The 18,097-nt window shown below is 54.1% G+C and overlaps 7 protein-coding genes across 7 annotated transcripts; 5 read left to right on the top strand and 2 right to left on the bottom strand.

Annotated features, from left to right (window-relative positions):
- Positions 1–76: 76 nt before the first annotated feature.
- On the top strand, positions 77–2,657 carry SUB2 (ATP-dependent RNA helicase SUB2; the record flags this gene model as incomplete). The annotated part of the gene is made up of 10 exons (XM_076679847.1): positions 77–93; positions 159–187; positions 259–450; positions 520–588; positions 663–1,004; positions 1,648–1,766; positions 1,858–1,989; positions 2,066–2,325; positions 2,420–2,562; positions 2,647–2,657. The coding sequence occupies 10 exons, from the start codon at positions 77–79 to the stop codon at positions 2,655–2,657; spliced, it is 1,314 nt and encodes a 437-aa protein (XP_076532970.1).
- Positions 2,658–3,087: 430 nt separating this feature from the next.
- Positions 3,088–4,678, bottom strand: JCM15063_004376 (DUF6534 domain-containing protein; the record flags this gene model as incomplete). Its single annotated transcript, XM_076679846.1, has 7 exons — positions 3,088–3,455; positions 3,568–3,633; positions 3,701–3,926; positions 3,998–4,102; positions 4,167–4,288; positions 4,366–4,574; positions 4,641–4,678. The coding sequence occupies 7 exons, from the start codon at positions 4,676–4,678 to the stop codon at positions 3,088–3,090; spliced, it is 1,134 nt and encodes a 377-aa protein (XP_076532969.1).
- Positions 4,679–5,386: 708 nt separating this feature from the next.
- On the top strand, positions 5,387–6,066 carry OST2 (dolichyl-diphosphooligosaccharide-protein glycotransferase; the record flags this gene model as incomplete). Its single annotated transcript, XM_076679845.1, has 4 exons — positions 5,387–5,585; positions 5,651–5,768; positions 5,836–5,934; positions 6,000–6,066. 4 exons carry the CDS (start codon positions 5,387–5,389, stop codon positions 6,064–6,066), a joined length of 483 nt encoding a protein of 160 aa, XP_076532968.1.
- A 58-nt stretch (positions 6,067–6,124) lies between these two features.
- Positions 6,125–7,447, bottom strand: JCM15063_004374 (uncharacterized protein; the record flags this gene model as incomplete). The annotated part of the gene is made up of 5 exons (XM_076679844.1): positions 6,125–6,335; positions 6,410–6,551; positions 6,615–6,836; positions 6,925–7,189; positions 7,271–7,447. The coding sequence occupies 5 exons, from the start codon at positions 7,445–7,447 to the stop codon at positions 6,125–6,127; spliced, it is 1,017 nt and encodes a 338-aa protein (XP_076532967.1).
- Positions 7,448–8,371: 924 nt separating this feature from the next.
- On the top strand, positions 8,372–10,384 carry JCM15063_004373 (uncharacterized protein; the record flags this gene model as incomplete). The annotated part of the gene is made up of 6 exons (XM_076679843.1): positions 8,372–8,407; positions 8,530–8,640; positions 8,714–8,818; positions 8,894–9,583; positions 9,671–10,092; positions 10,171–10,384. The coding sequence occupies 6 exons, from the start codon at positions 8,372–8,374 to the stop codon at positions 10,382–10,384; spliced, it is 1,578 nt and encodes a 525-aa protein (XP_076532966.1).
- Positions 10,385–11,467: 1,083 nt separating this feature from the next.
- On the top strand, positions 11,468–13,305 carry JCM15063_004372 (uncharacterized protein; the record flags this gene model as incomplete). The annotated part of the gene is made up of 8 exons (XM_076679842.1): positions 11,468–11,828; positions 11,894–12,265; positions 12,337–12,621; positions 12,707–12,754; positions 12,829–12,845; positions 12,923–12,965; positions 13,073–13,149; positions 13,237–13,305. 8 exons carry the CDS (start codon positions 11,468–11,470, stop codon positions 13,303–13,305), a joined length of 1,272 nt encoding a protein of 423 aa, XP_076532965.1.
- A 526-nt stretch (positions 13,306–13,831) lies between these two features.
- JCM15063_004371 (uncharacterized protein) lies at positions 13,832–17,440 on the top strand (the record flags this gene model as incomplete). The annotated part of the gene is made up of 8 exons (XM_076679841.1): positions 13,832–14,365; positions 14,439–14,817; positions 14,886–15,274; positions 15,340–16,212; positions 16,274–16,843; positions 16,906–16,980; positions 17,057–17,299; positions 17,363–17,440. 8 exons carry the CDS (start codon positions 13,832–13,834, stop codon positions 17,438–17,440), a joined length of 3,141 nt encoding a protein of 1,046 aa, XP_076532964.1.
- Positions 17,441–18,097: the final 657 nt, after the last annotated feature.

Genomic DNA, 18,097 nt, shown 5'->3' with positions numbered 1-18,097 from the left:
CGACTTGCCTCCTCGCTCCCCCTCCACTCTGCCGCTCCCCTCCCCGCCCTTCACCCCTTCTACCTGCTCAATCACGATGCAAGTCTCTCTCGAGTCAGCCTGTCGCGATCGAACGCGTCGCTAACGTGCACTGCACGCGGCTGTCTCCTTTTGTTCAGGTCTGCGCTCCCTACCGAAGATCTCATCGGTGAGTGCGCGCGAACTGCACGTGAATGCCATTCGATTGTCCCGTTGCTGATTGCAGTTGTGCGACAACAGACTACGAGGAGGACCCTCTCGAGACGACGGCGTCCGCGCCCGCCGCGACCGAAGACTCGTCCGCCGCAGCCGAGTCCAAGGACCAGAAAGGTTCCTACGTCGGTGTGCACTCGACCGGATTCCGTGACTTCCTCCTCAAACCCGAACTCTTGCGTGCCATCTCGGATCTCGGATTCGAGCACCCGTCCGAGGGTCCGTCTCACCTCCGTCTGCCCTTCTCACTATTGGCACTGTACTGATTCTCAATCGCATCCTCGACAGTGCAACAAGAGTGCATTCCCCAGGCCATCCTCGGCATGGACGTCCTCTGTCAAGCCAAGTCGGGAATGGGCAAGTCGCATTCCTTACTCTCTCTCTCTTGCTTTCTCGTGCTGACCCGCATTCTTGCGTTCGGCTTTCTACAGGAAAGACTGCCGTTTTCGTCACTGCTACTCTCCAACAGATCGAGCCCGTCGACGGCGAGGTGTCGGTCATCGTCTTGTGCCACACGCGTGAACTCGCGTACCAGATCAAGAACGAGTACGCCCGATTCTCCAAGTACATGCCCGACGTTCGCACCGGTGTCTTCTACGGTGGAACGTCCGTCAAGGTCGACCAAGACTTGCTCAAGAACAAGGAAAAGTGCCCGCACATCGTCGTTGGTACCCCTGGTCGTCTCAACGCCCTCGTGCGCGACAAGTCCCTCAAATGCGGCAGCGTGCGCCACTTTGTGCTCGACGAGTGCGACAAGATGCTCGAATCCGTCGGTTAGTCAACAGTCCTCGCAACAAAGTCCTCATCTCGGGGGGACACCGGTCTCTCTCTCTCTCTCTCTCTTCTCTGTGTTCGATTCGCGGTCGATCTTCGCGCTTCGGGACGCAAGCAAGAGGGCGAACGCGCGAGTCAGGGTCGATCCAAGGATCAAGCTCGTCTTGCGTCGGGTCGCAGCCAGTCATGCCGCATCGTCAACGATCTTTTTCGAACGGAACGCCTCAGTTGCCCTTTTCCGACATCGCTGCGCCGTAGTTATCATCTATATTGTACCTGCCGCTCGTACGAGTTCCTACCGTCTGCTCGCCCGCAAGACCCGACACGGACCACGCACTCAGCATCAAAGTCCAGCGTGATCGACGATGCAGCCATAACTAGACCTGAGATTGGCGACAGTCGGTTCACGGCGAACTGCAGAACGAGGTGATCCGGAGTACTGCGAAAGGAGCGACTGGAGATCCACACAGCTACTCGAAAAGATCATAAGAACAAGCACTTACTCTGGTTCTTTCCCTCTTCTCTCTCCTTCCTTCCTTCGCTCGCTCTCAACGTTATCCTCGATCGACTTTTTGCGACACGTGATCCGCTCGACGATTCGAAACCCTGTCGATGCGTTTTCGGGAATAATCTACGACACAGACATGCGACGAGACGTTCAGGAGATCTTTAAGTCGACTCCTCACCACAAGCAGGTCATGATGTTCTCGGCTACCCTCGCCAAGGAGATTCGCGTTACTTGCAAGAAATTCATGCAAAGTGTAAGTCCAGCCTCCTCCCGAGACCATGTGGATCGCTCGGTTCTTTTCGAGCACACAAATCTGAACCTGACTGTACATTGATCCTGAGCAGCCCCTCGAGATTTACGTTGACGACGAGAAGAAGCTCACCCTTCACGGTCTTCAACAACACTTTGTTCGTCTCGAAGAGGCAGCCAAGAACCGCAAACTCAACGATCTCCTCGACTCGCTCGAGTTCAACCAAGTGCGTTCCTCCAAGATTCTCTCTGGTTCACCAGATCGCTAATTCACACTGTTACTGTGTTTCTTTTTCTCAATAGGTCTGCATCTTTGTCAAATCCGTCTCGCGTGCGACCGAACTCGACCGACTTTTGCGCGAGTGCAACTTCCCTTCGATCGCGATCCACTCGGGACTGCCGCAAGAGGAGCGCATCCGTCGGTACCAACAGTTCAAGGCGTTCGAGAAGCGAGTGTTGGTCGCGACCGACATTTTTGGTCGAGGTATCGATGTCGAACGAGTCAACATTGTCATCAACTACGACACGCCGGGAGATGCCGATTCGTACCTTCACCGTGTCGGGTAAGAACCCCCCGCCTTTTTTTTCTCCCTCTCGTCGGGGTCCGGATGTTGACGCTTCCTCGATCTCGATTGCGCTTTTGTGTCAATTTCTCAGACGTGCTGGTCGATTCGGAACCAAAGGTCTCGCGATCACGTTTGTTGCCAACGATGAGAACGAGGGTGTCCTCACTTCGATCCAGTCGAGGTTCGAAGTCGCGATCACTGAACTACCCGAGACGATTGAAGCTTCGACTTACAGTTCGTCACCTCCTTTTGTTCGACATGCTCGTTTCTTTGCGCCGAGGACTGACCTTTTTTGCGGTCTCTTTTTGCTGACAACAGTGAACGCTTAAAAGAAGATTACTCAAAAAACTCGCCTTTGTGATTCTCCCATATTTGTAACAGTCGAAATCCACCGTTTTTCGTAACAAACCACACAGTGACAACAAACAAAAACATTGAGAAAGAGAGTAAACGAGCGCGTTTCCGATCGCGGTTGATAATGGTTTTTTTGTTGTTTCGAAGATCGATCCTTCCATAGCCTTTTTTCTTTCTGCTCTCTCTCTCTCTCGCGCGCGTGCAAGATACGGGAAAGGCCGACACAGGTTCCTATGCGTGTATTACAGGGGGAGGACAACATAGCAGGATGAGGGAGTACGATTAGGAAACAATCAACAGGTTTGATGGGGAACACAAAAAATAAATCGAGAGTACACTGTTTGCTGAAGAAAGAAGGGAGAAGACGGTGGTTGCATCTTGAGAGAACGGAAAAGGAATTTCTGATCACGATCCCGATGGGGAAGGAAGGCTGATCCCTCGTGTCATGGAAGAGATGTGACTCTTCTTGGTATCTTGCGAGAATGCGAAAATCGTGGGACTGTACACTCGAGTGGGATGTCGTACCCCTTTGACTCGACCTCCAGTACCTCCTGGTGGAAGGTCGTGAGTGACAATCGGCAACGTTTCGGCAAACGCGTGTACAGAAGTCGTCATGACATCTTCGATCGCTCCTTCCTTCTCGTTCGCAGGTCGGGGCAAAGTCCCAGCGTATGCCGGATCGAGCGGGTACACGCTCCCGAGGTACAGGTCAATCTTTTTGCGAGCTCCGAGCGTCGTGTACAACGAGACCGCGTAACAGGGAGGTAGTGGCGCTGGATGAATTTTGATTTTTCGCACGAGAGCGTCGAAAGAGAACAGGGAGATTGCCGCGTCTCGGGATCAGTATCGAGTCTCCGACGAGGAACAACAGAAGCCATGACTAACTCCAGAATGCGAAATGAAGGAGCGCAAACGCTGGATTCGAATCCTTAAATACGAGAGACACGATCGCTGAAGAATGTGAGTCGTTAGCAAACTCTGGGACAAGGGCGAAGGAGGAAACAAAGGAGAATCTCACCACCGGCAACCGCTAGCACGCTCGTGTAGGCGGCCGTCCTGAGCGAAATGACGATGAGCTTGCGCAAGAGCGAATCGGTCGTCTTGTTGAACCCTCCGATTCGCTGTTTAAGTGTAACAAAGAGCGATACGGAAATTGCGACGTCGACTGCCAACGAAGCCCACAGCCAGATGGCGACGGTTTGATTGAAATCTATCGAGATCGACCCGATCGTATTGTTGTAGTACTAGCAGTTTGATACTATTCCTCAGCTGCTGTTTTTGCGAAATATCCTCATGGACAAGAAAGTGTCCTCACCATGAAGGATGTAGCCGTCGTCAGGATGGCGCCCGTGAACGAGGTAAGGATCGCAACGCCCATCGCGCAGAGGAAGCAGTACTGCATCCACGATGCTCGAATGAGCTGAATCAGACAGCCCAACATTAGCTCGAGCGACGCTCCAGAACAGAGATTCGATAGAGCTTACAACGGAAGCCCGGATGGTCAGGAAAGTCTGAACGACCAGGGCGACGCTGCCAGCCAGTAGCGAGACGATAAAGTCGACCCACCACCCAAGGATGATTTGTTCTGGACTTCGGTGGACGATGACTGCAATGGGAACCCAGGATAGGCGCTGATCAGGATCAAGTCGTACACGCACGGGCGCGCGATCCCGGCAGACGTACCCATGTAGTGGAAATTGTCGATGAACGCGAGCGCCTCGTACAGGGTCACGAGTAGGAACACGATCCAGATGACGACCTTGACTTGGCGGGCGAGTCGGCCGTACGCGTCCGAGAGCAGGTACTTGGTGTGCAGAGTCAAATAGACGCCATAGATGACAAAGCTGACCTGCCAACCGGCGGTCTGAGGTCCGAGCAGTGCTTCCGTATCCCTACAAGCGCCACACCGGACGTTAGCCAGTCGTTCCTGTGTGCACGAGGTTCCTCAAGACGCTCACCGGGCTACAAATAACGGGTTGAAGGTCGGGTTGACCATTCAGTCACAGAGTCCTTGCTGGAGAAGCTCAAGCGAGCTGTGAACTGATGGAGCCAAAAATGGTCGACAGCTGCTATAAATCGACGAGAGCGAACGCGGATGGAAAAGCAAGCAAAGCGAGGTGTGCGAAGCGAGGCGAGGCGAAGCGACTGGTCAGTCCGTTCGACGATGCTGGTGAGACCGGTTTTTCGGCGATCCGCATGTGCGTCCGTTCGCGACTTGGAGCCATGAACCGAGACGATCGTCTGAGTCGTGCTACTTTTGCAAAGGCTGAATTGAGCAAGTCTCGAGAAGGTCGAGACCTCGCAACATGAGAGAATCATTAGATTCCAGCCAGTCTGCTGCAGAAACTCCGAGTTAGGCACGGGTTTCGAATGCAGGAGCACACAGTACTGTACCGTTCTACCAGGGCGTTGGTCTCATTGCGATTGCTAAGCTCGGCGAGAGTCCATGAGCTGGCTGCCGAGCCCGCAACCGCGTGCCGTAAGCACAAAGTATTCCATCAAAGGGCCGCAGCAGCATCCTGCAGCTCGTGCGGACGCGAGAATTGACAGTCAAGGAAGTAGTGCAATAAGATGCTTCGTTGCGCATGTCGGACATGTCTCGCAGCTCGCAAGCCGTGTCTCGTCACTCGCAAGCTGTACCTCAACGCCTAGCCTCGCCTTCAGCAGTCGTCCAATAAGCACTTGAACTCTTGACGCAAAAGCCATGCCCGCCCGCCGCGTCGTGTCACGCTCAACCGCCCCCACAAGCGCGCCTTCCACCTCATCTCCTTCAGCTCCTCCCACCTCAACACCACCATCTGGACTCTCGACGACTAGCCAATCGGAGAAACGAAACGATGCAGACGAGACGAGCGGCTTTGTTGGTAGTCTCTCATCGCTATGGCGAGGCTATCAGCAGCAGAGTGAGTTCTGCACCGCTGTCGGAATGAGACTAGAGTCGGCAGCCTAATCCTTGCTCGTTACGCAGCATCGAGTCGACTCAAGCTGATTGACGGCTTCATGTTCTTCCTCATGTTGACCGGTGTCGCACAATTCGTCTACTGCGTTGTCGTCACAAACTATCCGTTCAATGCGTTCCTCGGAGGGTGAGTTTCCAGTCCATCTTGGTGTCGGAGAAATGGAATGCAATTGACCCGTGCTCGACACTGTCAGATTTGCTGCTACGGTCGGACAATTTGTCCTGTGCGGTGCTCTGCGGATCCAAACGAATCCCGACAACAAATCAACGTTTCCGTCCATCTCGCCAGAAAGGTGAGTCAGTCTTCGATTCCGCGCTACGTTCAAGAAGCTGATCTGTGTATTGACTCGCGTTACAGAGCGTTCGGAGACTTTCTGTTTGGCTCGCTGATCTTGCACTTTTTTGTTTGGAATTATCTCGGCTAGAAGCATTGCAACAACCAAACTCTACAACATCTGGCGAAAGTGTGATTGAAACTGAGGATCACAGCTTGCTGCGCTCGATCCGAATCTTGCGAAACACTTTGACCCCTTCTCGGCCCAGAGCGGTTGCGATGGCGACGGCATCTGCTCCAGCCTGTCGAAACCTCTCGACACTCGCTCGGTCACAAGCACCACCTACCCCGATCAACGTGATCCCTCTCACTCTCGGTTCTCGAGACGCATCGAGCAATTTCCGCAACCTGTGCACGTTCCTGCACTCGACCGAATTGTCAGTACAGAATCGACAGCGGAAGAGAAGAGGGATCATCGAGGTGGTACAACGTACCCGAGCGAGATTTGGTGAATTGCTTCTCCCGCAATCCCGCCATAGCCGGTCGGGACTCCGAATTCTTCGCTAGCTGGCTTCAATGACTGAGCCCTCGTATCGTCTCGATCCGGTTCGACAATCTGCGAAGCATACACAAGACCTGTAATGGTTCACCCGTCACTACTGCGAATGCTCGATCCAGACCTCGTTCATTTGTACGTACCTTGCCCCAGAGTGTTTGTACTGGTCAAGAACGAGACGACCTCACGATCGTGAGGGGCGCTCGAGGTTGCTCGTTCGATCGCTCTCACGACCGAAACAATCTGCTCTTCGTAGGTGTAGGGTGGCAGCTTGAACCCCAACTGGAGATCCGAGTAGGATCGTTCGGCAAAGATGCGTATGTAGTTTTCGAGCAATTGAGCGTTGTAGGCTGGTGGAGGTAGCCCTGTTTCCGGTGATAGAACATCCCGCGCACGGGAAAGATAGCTCAACAAGTGCTCGCGCGAAGCATTCTGAGCAGGGCAGTGACTTGCCGTTCAAGTTCGGACAACTCGCGTTGAATTCGACACCAACCACAATGTTGTGCTTTTGCGCAAAGCCGTGTACGAGATCCAAGGAGACTTGGAGCTCTTGGCCGTCTGCGGGTCCAATCGAAACGATGATTCGTTTCTCGTGCCGTTTTCGAGAGTTGGGATCCTTTGAAAGAATCTGGTCCAGCCACTCGAGGTACTGTTTGAGGGGATACGGCGAAAAGCCAAACGAGTTGATCGAGTTGTTCTTTGTACCAAAGAATGCGACCTGAGCAGTGTTGACGCACATCCCAAAAAGGTCAGGCTCGATTAGGCGGGGTTTCGATAAGGAATGTTTCAAAAGAGTAACCTGATGCTTTGCAGGGTCGTCCGGATAGCCAGTCAAGGTTGCCGTACGGGTCGTTATCGCGTCGCTAAACTCGCACTGCCACAACTGCTCAAGGTCTTCGAGTGTCGACGCCCAGGGACTCGCAGAGTTCAGCAGCGGTACCTCTGTAGCTCGAGAAGTTTGTGCAAGGAGCGGCATCGGTTTGGTAGAGAGGTTCCGGATAGCAAATGCGGTGCAAATCTAGACGAGGGGCAACGAGGGGGACAAAATCTCAAGCTCGCATTACTGTAACCGACGGCCGAGATTCCCGCATTTACTCAAGTCGATGCTGGTCCGCGCTCGTCCGCTCTTTTTTCTGCTCAAAACTCGCAATAGACGTGAGATTGATCTCAAGGCAATACAGCTCTTTCTATGTAAACCTGTCCTTTCCTCAGAATGTTTCGAATCCTTCCGTGCACCGCGCGAACGGTCCGTTCTCGGTTCTGTGGGGTTCCAAGCTACCTGGATCGTGATGCAATGACGAGCGTTGTGCTAAATTATAGGCGTTGAAGCCTCACGTGTCGATCTGGAATGACGGAGTGAGAGGAACAGCAGCAGGACTTGAGGGTCCCAGCAGCTCGGGTGGAAACGGTAGTTGAAAGCGTTGAACAGATACAGAGTAGATCCAATGAGCATGATCGGACCACCTGGAGGTCCTGCTCGCGAAGCGCCAACAGTCCACCCACTCTAGGCTGACGAGTGAAGCTGGCGAGTCGGTACATAGTCTGTCGCATATTCAGTCCTACAGCACGAGATGTACGCGCCGAAATGCCATTAGGCGTATAGGACTGAAGGTCGTCAAGCAGCTGGTCGGAGTATATGGTAGAAGACTGCGAGAGAAGAGAGGGCGAACCAGAAGGACGTCGAGAAAAAGAGCGAAGAGACGTCGTTCGCGTTCACGCAGGATGGTCATCGACGCTCTACGAAGATGTCATTGGATGCAGGTGCGATCATTGTGGCATTGGAAAATGTGTCGGCGAGGACACAGAGGCGGTGTTTCAACAAATTGATTGAAAATCGAACGCCAAAAATCTCCGCCTCTTCTCGAATCGTTGCAATCCCTCGACCAGACTCTCGAGAGAGATGTCCAACACCATGTCGAGCGCAGAGACGATCAAGGTGAGTCCAGTCTCTGCGAGCGGTCCTCAAGGCGGGGTTGAGGGATCTCTTGCTCTGAAACCTTGATCAAGACGTGAACATCTCTCTCTGACCTTGTGCAACTCTTTTCCTCCTCTGTGCAGGCGGATCTTAAATCACACAATGCTTCGTTCGATTCACTTTTGCGAGTGATTCCGGCCAAGTACTACTTGCGACCCGATTCGGACGATGAGGATCAAGTCGCGAAACCCACTGTCAGTCTTATTTCCCTTCGACGACTTCTACTGCACCAGCAGAGAGCTGACTCTGACGATTTGCAACTCGTAGGGTCCTCTCACGAAGAAGCAGAAAAAGGCGCTCAAGAAAGCGAAACAAGACGAAGCTCTCCGTGCTGCCAAGAGCGAGGCTGCGAGAAAGGCTCGTTTGGCTCGCGTGAGTTTCTGAAGACCTCGAGGTTCCATTCTTCCCGGAATCACCCCGAGCTGAACGTCGTTCGATCGGGCGCAGTACGACCCAGACGAGCCCAAGACGATTGCCGAGATTCAAGCGGCCAAGGCTGCCGAGAAGGGCAAAGGACCTGCTTCCGGTTCCGAATCGGACGACGACGACGATGATGAAGACGAACAGAATTGGCAAGACGGCCAAGACGAAGATGAAGACGAGGAGGATTCGCCCAACGATACCGATTTCGCCGATTCCGATGTCGATGTCGCCGGGGACGAGTTGTTGGAACTCGATGAACAAGGGGTAGTGATGCAGGCAAAGAAGGAAGCACAAGCAGGACCAGCTCCGACCATCACCGAGTTGCGGGAAAAGTTGCAGAGACGGATCGCCGACATTCAAGCCCAGAAGAAGCAAGCTGCGGCAGCGGGAGCTTCCAAGAAGACAGTCAAGTCGACTCGAACCGCAGCTGCACCGGCAACGGGCAAAGACGTCGACGAGGGTGAGGACGAGAGTGACGAGGAAGAAGAGGCCGAGACGGAGGGACAGGTCAAGAGCAAGGACGACCTGTTGGAAGAGCGGAAACGACGTGCATTGCTTCGGGACAACCGAAGAAAGAAACGCAAGGAGCAGAAGAAGATCGAGAAGAGTGAAGGAGCGAAGAAGCGTGCGATCGAACCGAGTAACGGACGAGCGGGAGGAGGCAAGGTCAACGCGGTCGCGAAAGTTGACGAGCGACCGAGGAAGAAGGTTCGCGTACGTTGCTTTCTCTCTCTCGCAGACATGCGTTCGGGCCTGACCGGACGTCTCGATCTCCTGCTCTTCTCCTTCACGCGTGTATAGGCCGACTCACCCTCGTACGATGCCGATGCGGCGCTCGTGCCGTACACGAAGCAGGCCGACCAGAGTGCCGACGCGTCCCAGGTCGCGTTCTCGAACCTCGACTTCACGAGTCAGTCGCAGAAATTGACCGATTCGGCCATGACGCCGCAAGCGCGCAAGCAAGCGTTGAAGGCGGCAGGAACGGTCAAGAAGAACCGTCACGATTTGCCCAAGGATGCGAACGCGGCGCTCGAGATCCTCGAGAAGCGCAAGAAGCGCATGGACGAGTTGGACCCGGAGAAACGCGAGAAGGCGGAAGACAAGGATCGATGGGAGAAAGTGTTGCTCAAGGCCGAAGGAGAGAAGGTTCGAGACGATGAGAAACGGTTGAAGAAGATGGCCAAGAGGCAAGAGCGCGAGAAGAAAAAGTCGGCCAAGGCATGGTACGTCCCTTCTTTGCCCTGCAAATCAGCGCGAGATTTCTTCAATAACTGATTCGAGGGGGCAAACTATGACTGTAGGAACGATCGCAAGGCGACGGTGGAAAAGACGATCGCAGACAAGGCGGCGAAGCGCAACTCGAACCTCGCAGCGCGCGCGAAAGCGGCCAAGGACAAGAAGGCGGGAATCAAGGCCAAGTCGACGACGAGCAAGAAGAAGACGAGCAGCAAGAGTTTCAGCAGTCGCAGCAAGGGTCGACCTGGGTTCGAGGGAGGTGGAGGGCGCAAGAAGTAGGAGGTCACCTCGAGATGATTTCCACGTGCGAGTTTGTGTACGTGTGCGTTTGCTTGTGTGTAACGCTTGCGTGTTGCTACCTCTCTCTCGATTGCGGTCGGGCGCCGCATGCGCTTGCGGGTCGGCAAGCAGCATCCCGTGTCGAATATGAAAGAGAGTACAGAACTAGCTACAACAAGCTCAGTGCCAATAGAGGCACGGAAACAAAATGATGAAAGAGGAAACGCGGATGCACGGTCACGGAACGTGGGTTGCTTTCGGGGGTTAGGGCGTAAGAGCGATCAACGATTGCGAATGAAATAGTTTGACCGGCCCATCACGACGCTGCAAGCGACAAAAGCTCGCGAGAGGGGGTCAGTAGGCGTTCAGTGCACAGACCAGGTCTCGAAGTGTCAACACTCACACAGTGAGATCCATCGCCCACTCGCCCATCTCGAGATCTGTGTTTCAAGGCGAGCATGAGTTTAGTAAAGAAGGGACCCTGCATAGAATGCTCATCGACCCTCACATCCAGAGATAAGCTGCCGGATATCCTTGTTCTTGAATCGATTCAGCGCAGGTCTGTAAGGTGGATCAGACGGTCAAAATACACGAGTTCAGTCGAGCAAGCGAGAGATTTGGCTCGGAGGAAAACGTACGCAAGTCCGGTTGATCGCTTGATCCCAGCGAGCACGATCGAGACGAGCACGGCGTCGAATGCCCAGTGGGTGAGCTGGCGAGTCCGGACGCAAGGTGAGCGAGTGGAGAGATTAGACGATTGCGCCCGAGAAGGACTGCGCCTAGGGAGTGAAGCACTTACTCGTCCTAGCATCAACACTGGTGCGCGATGACCTGGATCGAGGTCACGAGGCCAGCAGGCGAGGTTGCGATGTTGAACGAGCTGCAGCTGATTCGGGAATCGGAATCGGCACCCGCTTCTCTCGCTCTCTCTCCACACTGCCGCGTTCGATTCCCACTCGCAGAACAGCATCGGATTCGTTCGACTCTTGCGTCAACTGACCGCCGCCGCTGCCCAGCGTCTATCCCGCATCCACGGCCCAGAACCCCCACACCTCGCGGTCCGCGCTGATCAGTCATCTCGTCATGCATCTCTCGCTTCCCTTGCTCGCAGCGACCTTGGCCACCCTCGCATCTGCCCTACCCTCCTCGCTGCAAGACCCTCAGCAGCTTGCCTTCGCTGCGCCCTCCCCTGCGACCGTCTCGGCGCAATCGCTCTTGTCCGACGTCGATCTCATCGCACTCAGCTCACTGCCGACTGACGACCTCGACCAGCTCGAGCGTCACATCCTGAGCTTGCCCGAGAGGCGCAAAGTCCAGCTCACGCCCGACTCGGATCCGATTGAGATTACCGAAGGCGAGAAGGCCCTCCTCAAGTTTGCCCACCTCAACTTTATCGATGTCACTCACGACCAGCAGTCGGCACCAATTACCCTGCAGCGAAAGCGTCAGTCGTTCGAGGCAGATTCCTCACATGCTGAGCGCTACAACTGACATGTTTTGACCTGACAGAGTCCTTCCCGAAGAAGCTCTCTTACTCGAACAAAGCGCTCTCGAACGTGTTTGACAAGATCTCGACTCACGAGATGAAGACGTTCCTGACTGCGTTTTCCGGGTTCCGCACTCGGTACTACCGCAGCGACACGGGCAAGCAGAGTCAGAATTTCCTGCTCGGCCAGATTAGCCAGATCGCCAACTCGAACAAGGACCTCAAGATCAAGATCAAAGAGTTCCCGCACCCGTGGGGTCAGAACAGTATCCTCGTCCGCTTCGAACCGACGGCGAAGAACGCATCGGACGAGATCGTGATTGTCGGTGCTCACCAGGACTCGACCAACCTGTTGCCGTTCCTCGGAGCTCCTGGTGCAGATGATGATGGTAGCGGTGCGCATCAACCCTCCTCCTCTGTGAAACAACCAGGGCGAAATCTGATATCTCGTGTTCACCTTGGTTAGGCACGACTTCGATCCTCGAAGCGTTTCGAGTGCTCGTCGAGTCTGGATTCCAACCCGTGCACCACCCGGTCGAGTTTCACTGGAACTCTGCCGAGGAAGGAGGTCTCCTCGGATCGAAAGCGATCGCACAGGATTACCAGGCGAGAGGGATCCGCGTCAAAGCGTACCACCAGAACGACATGACTGCGTGGGTCAAACAGGGCACGAAACCGACGATCGGGTTGATCCGTGACTTTGTCGATCCCGACTTTACAGACTACCTCGCCAAAGTCATCGATGAATACTGTCAGTCTCCTACGAAGCCCTTTCATGTGTCTTCTTTCGAGTTTGGGCTGGGCTCATCCTGCCTCTCTTGTTCTTTCGTTCCCAGCGTCGATCGGATGGACTTCGACCAAGTGTGGCTACGCCTGCAGTGATCGTGAGTCCCGCAACGTGAAATCTAGGTCAAAACGGCGCATTCCTGACACTGTGACTCTCGTTCTACGAATCCAGACGCTTCTTGGTCGGCTGTAGGTTGCAAAGTTGTATCCCTATACCGCCTAGATACTGAACTGAACTCCTGCTTGTCGACCCTTGTCGGGGCCAGATTGGAGCACCTTCTGCATTCACGATCGAATCAACATTCGAAGGTCAGTCTCGCAAGCCAAAAAACCGATCATGGCAACTGTCCCTAAAGTCAACCGAATCTACCACTGACGCGAGAATTCGTTTTTGTCACGATTTTTTTCTTTCACAGACTCGAACCACAACATTCATTCGGGCAAAGACACTATCGAGTTTTCGAAAGAGTTCTCGTTCGACCACATGGCCGAGGTGAGTCATCGCATGCTTACCACACAACATAACCTTTGGAAAAAAAGCTTACAATTCGCCCCTTCTGGTACGGTTCGAACTATACAGTTTACTCGAGTTGCGATTGGTACCGTCATCGAACTCGCAGGTGGAGATTCAGTCGTCAAATCCAAGTAGACGTCGTGATTGGCCTCAGCTCTTCCTGAACATTGTGCATAGCACGAATCATTTGCCCTTGATACAGCGTTGTATCCTTGTAATCACGAGATTCGCCGACCCTTTGCTCAGCATTGAGGAAGAAGCCCTTGACAGAAAGAGACTCGGGCATCCTTCAACAGGAGGCAAAAAGATATTTGATGTCTGTGAGATTCGAACTCACGCCCTTTCGGACTAGCGGGTTACCCTTGCGAGTTCACCTTAAGCTAGCGCCTTAGACCGCTCGGCCAAAACACCGTGTGATTGTTGTGCGCCATTAGGTTATTAACTACCTAAAGCCTTTTAAAAGAGGCTAGTACAGGCTTTACAAATAGATCGGTTCCTGTGAGCTACATGTACATGAATGGCATCAGTAACGGTCCGGTAATTACCTGATTTTTTTGTGTTCCTGTTAGCATCGCCCCGGATCGGCGTCTCGAAAATAATCTTTTTGATCTCTTTAGAGCGTCTCTTTCCAATCAAACTCTCCGCCACCAACTCTCGATCCATGGCTCGACAAGGACGTCAGCCGCAACAGTTGACCACCTCGGCAGGTTCGAGCAAGTCGAAATCGAGTAAGAAGGGCAGGTCGAATAAGAAAACGACTTCAACCAACAGATCGACTCCAGATTCGTCAACGACCAACCTCGATGTGTACTCGTTCAGTTCATCAGTGAAACGACCTAGAGGTGATATCGATCCTGCTGCGAAAGCTAGTTCGACCCGTGCCTCCAACTCGAGGAACAAGAACTTGAAAGGCAAACAGCGTCAAGTCGAGCAAGATGAGGAGGACGATCAAGATGAGGATCTGAGCGATGTCGAAGACAGTGACGAAGATGTGTCCGAGACGGAAGGGTTCCAGGTTCGAGGGAACGGGATCGTCGAGTTCAACGGCATGAAACCAGCTGGACTCAAGATGGGGATGGGTAGTGACGAGGAGAATGGGTTTGGGTCAGACGACGACGAGGACATTGCGAGTGATTTCAGTGACGAGCTGAGCGATGAAGCTCCTCGGAAACCGAAAAAGGCGCAAACGACCAAGGTAAGAGCTTCGGTGCGATTTCCTCCTCGAGGGTCATTCGCAAACAAGCTGACCTTAACCATCGCTTATTCAGAAAATGTCTGCTGTCCGAGAGACCGAGATTGATCTCGACGAAGACGAAATCGACTCGAACGACGAAGACGGAGCAGGTTTCATGGATGCATCAGAAATGTTTGATCACAGTGGACTCGATGAAGATTCGGAAGAAGGATCAGACTCGGACGAGGAGATCGCGTCAGAACTCGACTCGGATCAGGACGATGTCGATGAAGGTGCTCTCGACAAGCTTGACGATTTCGTTCAGGGCCTCGAATCGAGCAAGAAGCGTAAAGCTGGAGACCGAACCGAGGACGAATCCGGCAAAAAGAAGAAGCGAGTTATCCTCAAGGAGCGCACAGAAGCGTACCCCGAGGGAGAGTTCGTTGCCGTTGGAGCAGATTCCGGAATCGACAGTAAGTTGCAATGGTTGCGCGAACTCTTTCTGCCGGGCAATAGCGCTTACACGCGGACATTTGTGCAGACCGCGTGCAACTAGAAGATCTCTTGTCCTCGTTCACCGACTCGAAGAACCCGCGACTGGCCAACTTGCGCAAAACTTTGAAGCCCCTTGCGCAGACTGCCGAATCGAACCTTGCCGCGCCGACTGGTTCCACTTCAGCTCTCAAACGGGCTGGTCCCATTTCTGCTCCTCTACCAGCACGACTGCAAGACAAGGTCGATCGCGAAGCCGCGTTTGAAAAGACAAAAGAAGAGACCGACAAATGGAACGAGACTGTCAAGCGGATGAAAGGAGAAAGCGGTCTCAATGTGTCGGGTGCGAGACACGAGCGTTTGGCGCTGCCTTTGATCGATCCTACCCACGATGCAAAGCGTGCGCCCAATTCGAACGAGCTCAACGCCAAATTTCAGGTGAGAGATGGTCATTTGGTACGAGCTGCCCTTTTCAGACGGAATTTGACAATTTGATTCCGCAGCCTACGAATGAGCTCGAGGCATCCATTCAAGCCCTGCTCACGTCTGGACAGATGCAGCAGACCGACCTCGAGCGCGAAGAAAAAGCACAGCTCGCAACGCTCGACCCGGCTGACCTCGCCGCTCGTCGCGCTGAACTGCGCCGCCAACGGGATCTCATGTACCGCGCGGAGCGGAAAGCCAAGCGAGTGGCCAAGATCAAGTCGAAAGCGTACCGACGGATACATCGCAAGGGCAAGGACTCTGATGGTCCGCAACTCTCGCTCGAAGATCTCGAAGAACTCGATCACATTGATGGCGGCGACCGGGTTGCGGAAGAGCGCGCTCGCCTCGAAGTGCTCCGGGCGAAGGAACGTGCTACCCTCAAACACTCAGCCAAGGGTGGCAGATGGGCAAAGAAGGTCGACGGTCTCGACGGCCTTGAAGACGAGCGCAACAAGTCGATCCGGGACATGGTCGAGCGTCGCGACCAGCTGAGGAAGAAGATTGCAGGACTCGAAGACGACGAAGAGGAGGACGAGTTTGCACCAAGCGGCAGTGAGCAAGAGTACGGCTCGGATGACGGAGCCGACTTCAATTCGATTCGACGCACCGCGTTTGACGAGCTCGCTGCTCTCGATGCGAAAGAGGCCGCGGCCGCCGAAAACGACCCCAAGTTGAAAGGCGTCATGAACATGAAGTTCATGAAAGACGCGCGAGCCCGAGCAAGTCGAGAGGTCGAGCAGGATGCCGCCGAGTTGAGGCAGAGACTTGAACAGATGGATCGTGTTGGCGAGGTGGACTCTGAAGGAGAAGAGACACCGCTCGCTATTTCGCAGGCAGTGCAAGGAAACCTAGGTCGCATGGTGTTTGGACCTTCTTCGACCATCACGCCTGTAAGTCTAGCTACATTGTTACCGCGTCTTACACGGCTCACCTTTCGCTCGCTCTGCACAGTCATCCATCGCCGAACCTGAAAACGCCTCGGCTAACAACACAACTACGACCAAGATCTCCTCCATCTCGATCGACGCTCCTACATCTGCCTCGCGCCAATCGACCTCGAGAAGTCGACCTTCATTGTCGAAACCGGGAGCAGCAGGTGGACCTGCGGAAGAGAACCCTTGGCTCGCGCTTGCGGATCAAGGAGATGTCGGCAAGCTGTCGCGCAAGAACAACAAGGCGTCATTCGGCAAAGATTCGCTCTCGGCTGCCGAAAAGGTGGCAGACAAGGCTGCTCGCGCTCGATCAAAGCAGACGGACGCTCGTCAGGCCGAGCGGGACGATGCCGAAGTTGAGCTCGACCTGAGCGCCGGTCTCGTTCAGACTGGAGCGAAGTCGAAGCGGGGCAAGGCGCCACAGGTCGGAGGTGCAGTAGCTCGACCAGCCGAAGCGATGGAGGAGGAAGCAGACGACTCGGACGTACAGAGCGACGCCGAGATTGATGCCCAACGCGGCAAAGGTCCGACAGCATTCAAACAACGAGCACTCGTCAAGGAGGCCTTTGCGAATGACGATGTTGTCGCTGTATGTATACTTCGCTATCGTGGTAATCCGCAGCATGAAGCTGACGCTGGTCGGTCGACCAGGAATTTGCCGAGGAGAAGCGCAAGGAGATCGAGCGAGACGCGCCGCGTGAAGAGGACAATACGCTACCGGGTTGGGTTCGTACTGACCTTCCTCCTGCATTCTGCATTGAAGCTTCTTTGATCCGCTGATGCGAGTCTTCACCATTGCTAGGGTTCCTGGGCGGGCAAAGGCGCCAAGAAGAACAAGAACCAGAAAAAGTTTGTCAAGAAGATTGCTGGCATCGACGCATCTCAGCGCAAAGATGCGGGACTCAACCATGTCATCATCAACGAGAAGAAGGACAAGAAGGCTTCCAAGTACATGCTCAAAGACTTGCCGTTTCCGTACACGAGTGCGGCTCAGCTCGAGCACAAATTGCGCACGCCGATGGGACCCGAGTGGTCGACGTCGACGGTACGTAGCGATTCCGCAATGCACTCGAGACACGAGACTGACCTGGCTTCGAACTCACCGCAGGTTCTCCGCGATCAAACAATCCCAGCCGTGCTTGTCAAGCCAGGTGCGACGGTCCGACCCGTCAGTCGCAGGATGTGAATGGCGAGGATGCTCGCAAACTCTGTGCAGTCGTGTCGTGTGTAATAAAGCCGCGCGTGGTAGCCACTACTCGGCAGACATGCGCTCGTATCTGGAGCCTTCTCGATCTGTATCGTAATCGCACTCGAATTAGCGAGAGCTGCAGAAATTAGTGAACCCTTGAAGCGTGCGCAAGTGCCTCGAGCTTTTCTAGCTCTAAGCTTCTCTCGCGACAGGGCGAGATCTTGCTCTTCCCCCGTCTCACATCGTTGGGCGTGATCGCAAAGGTCAGTGGATACTCGTTGCTGTGATAGTGTCAGATCATGTTCAGCTCGAGCCGCAAGAAGTACGAGGTAGAGAATAAATAGACTCCGGATAATCTATTCTAATCCCGGGGGCCTCGCGCTTCGGACTCACCGCGCTCGCACCGACGGCTGTCGATCGGTTCCCCTTTGTTCGCTCTGCCTCGCGTAAGACTGCAAGTTGCTTCCCTCGCGCCAGTGACTCGAATGCATTGCGCGACCAAGATGCGACTATGGAAGGACGAGAATAAAATAAATGGAACAACAAAGGGAAGAGATCCGCATGCTTTTGCTGGGGACTACATACACACAGTGCTTGTAATTTGCAAACGTTTGCCGACGTGGTTTGCTTGATCAAAAAAGGAACGAAGATCGA

This window comes from Sporobolomyces koalae, assembly GCF_050403365.1.
Source record: "Sporobolomyces koalae JCM15063 DNA, S_koalae_JCM15063T_v1_ctg28, whole genome shotgun sequence".
NCBI classification, from domain to species: domain Eukaryota; kingdom Fungi; phylum Basidiomycota; class Microbotryomycetes; order Sporidiobolales; family Sporidiobolaceae; genus Sporobolomyces; species Sporobolomyces koalae.
This window is presented reverse-complemented; position numbering and strand designations above follow the sequence as displayed.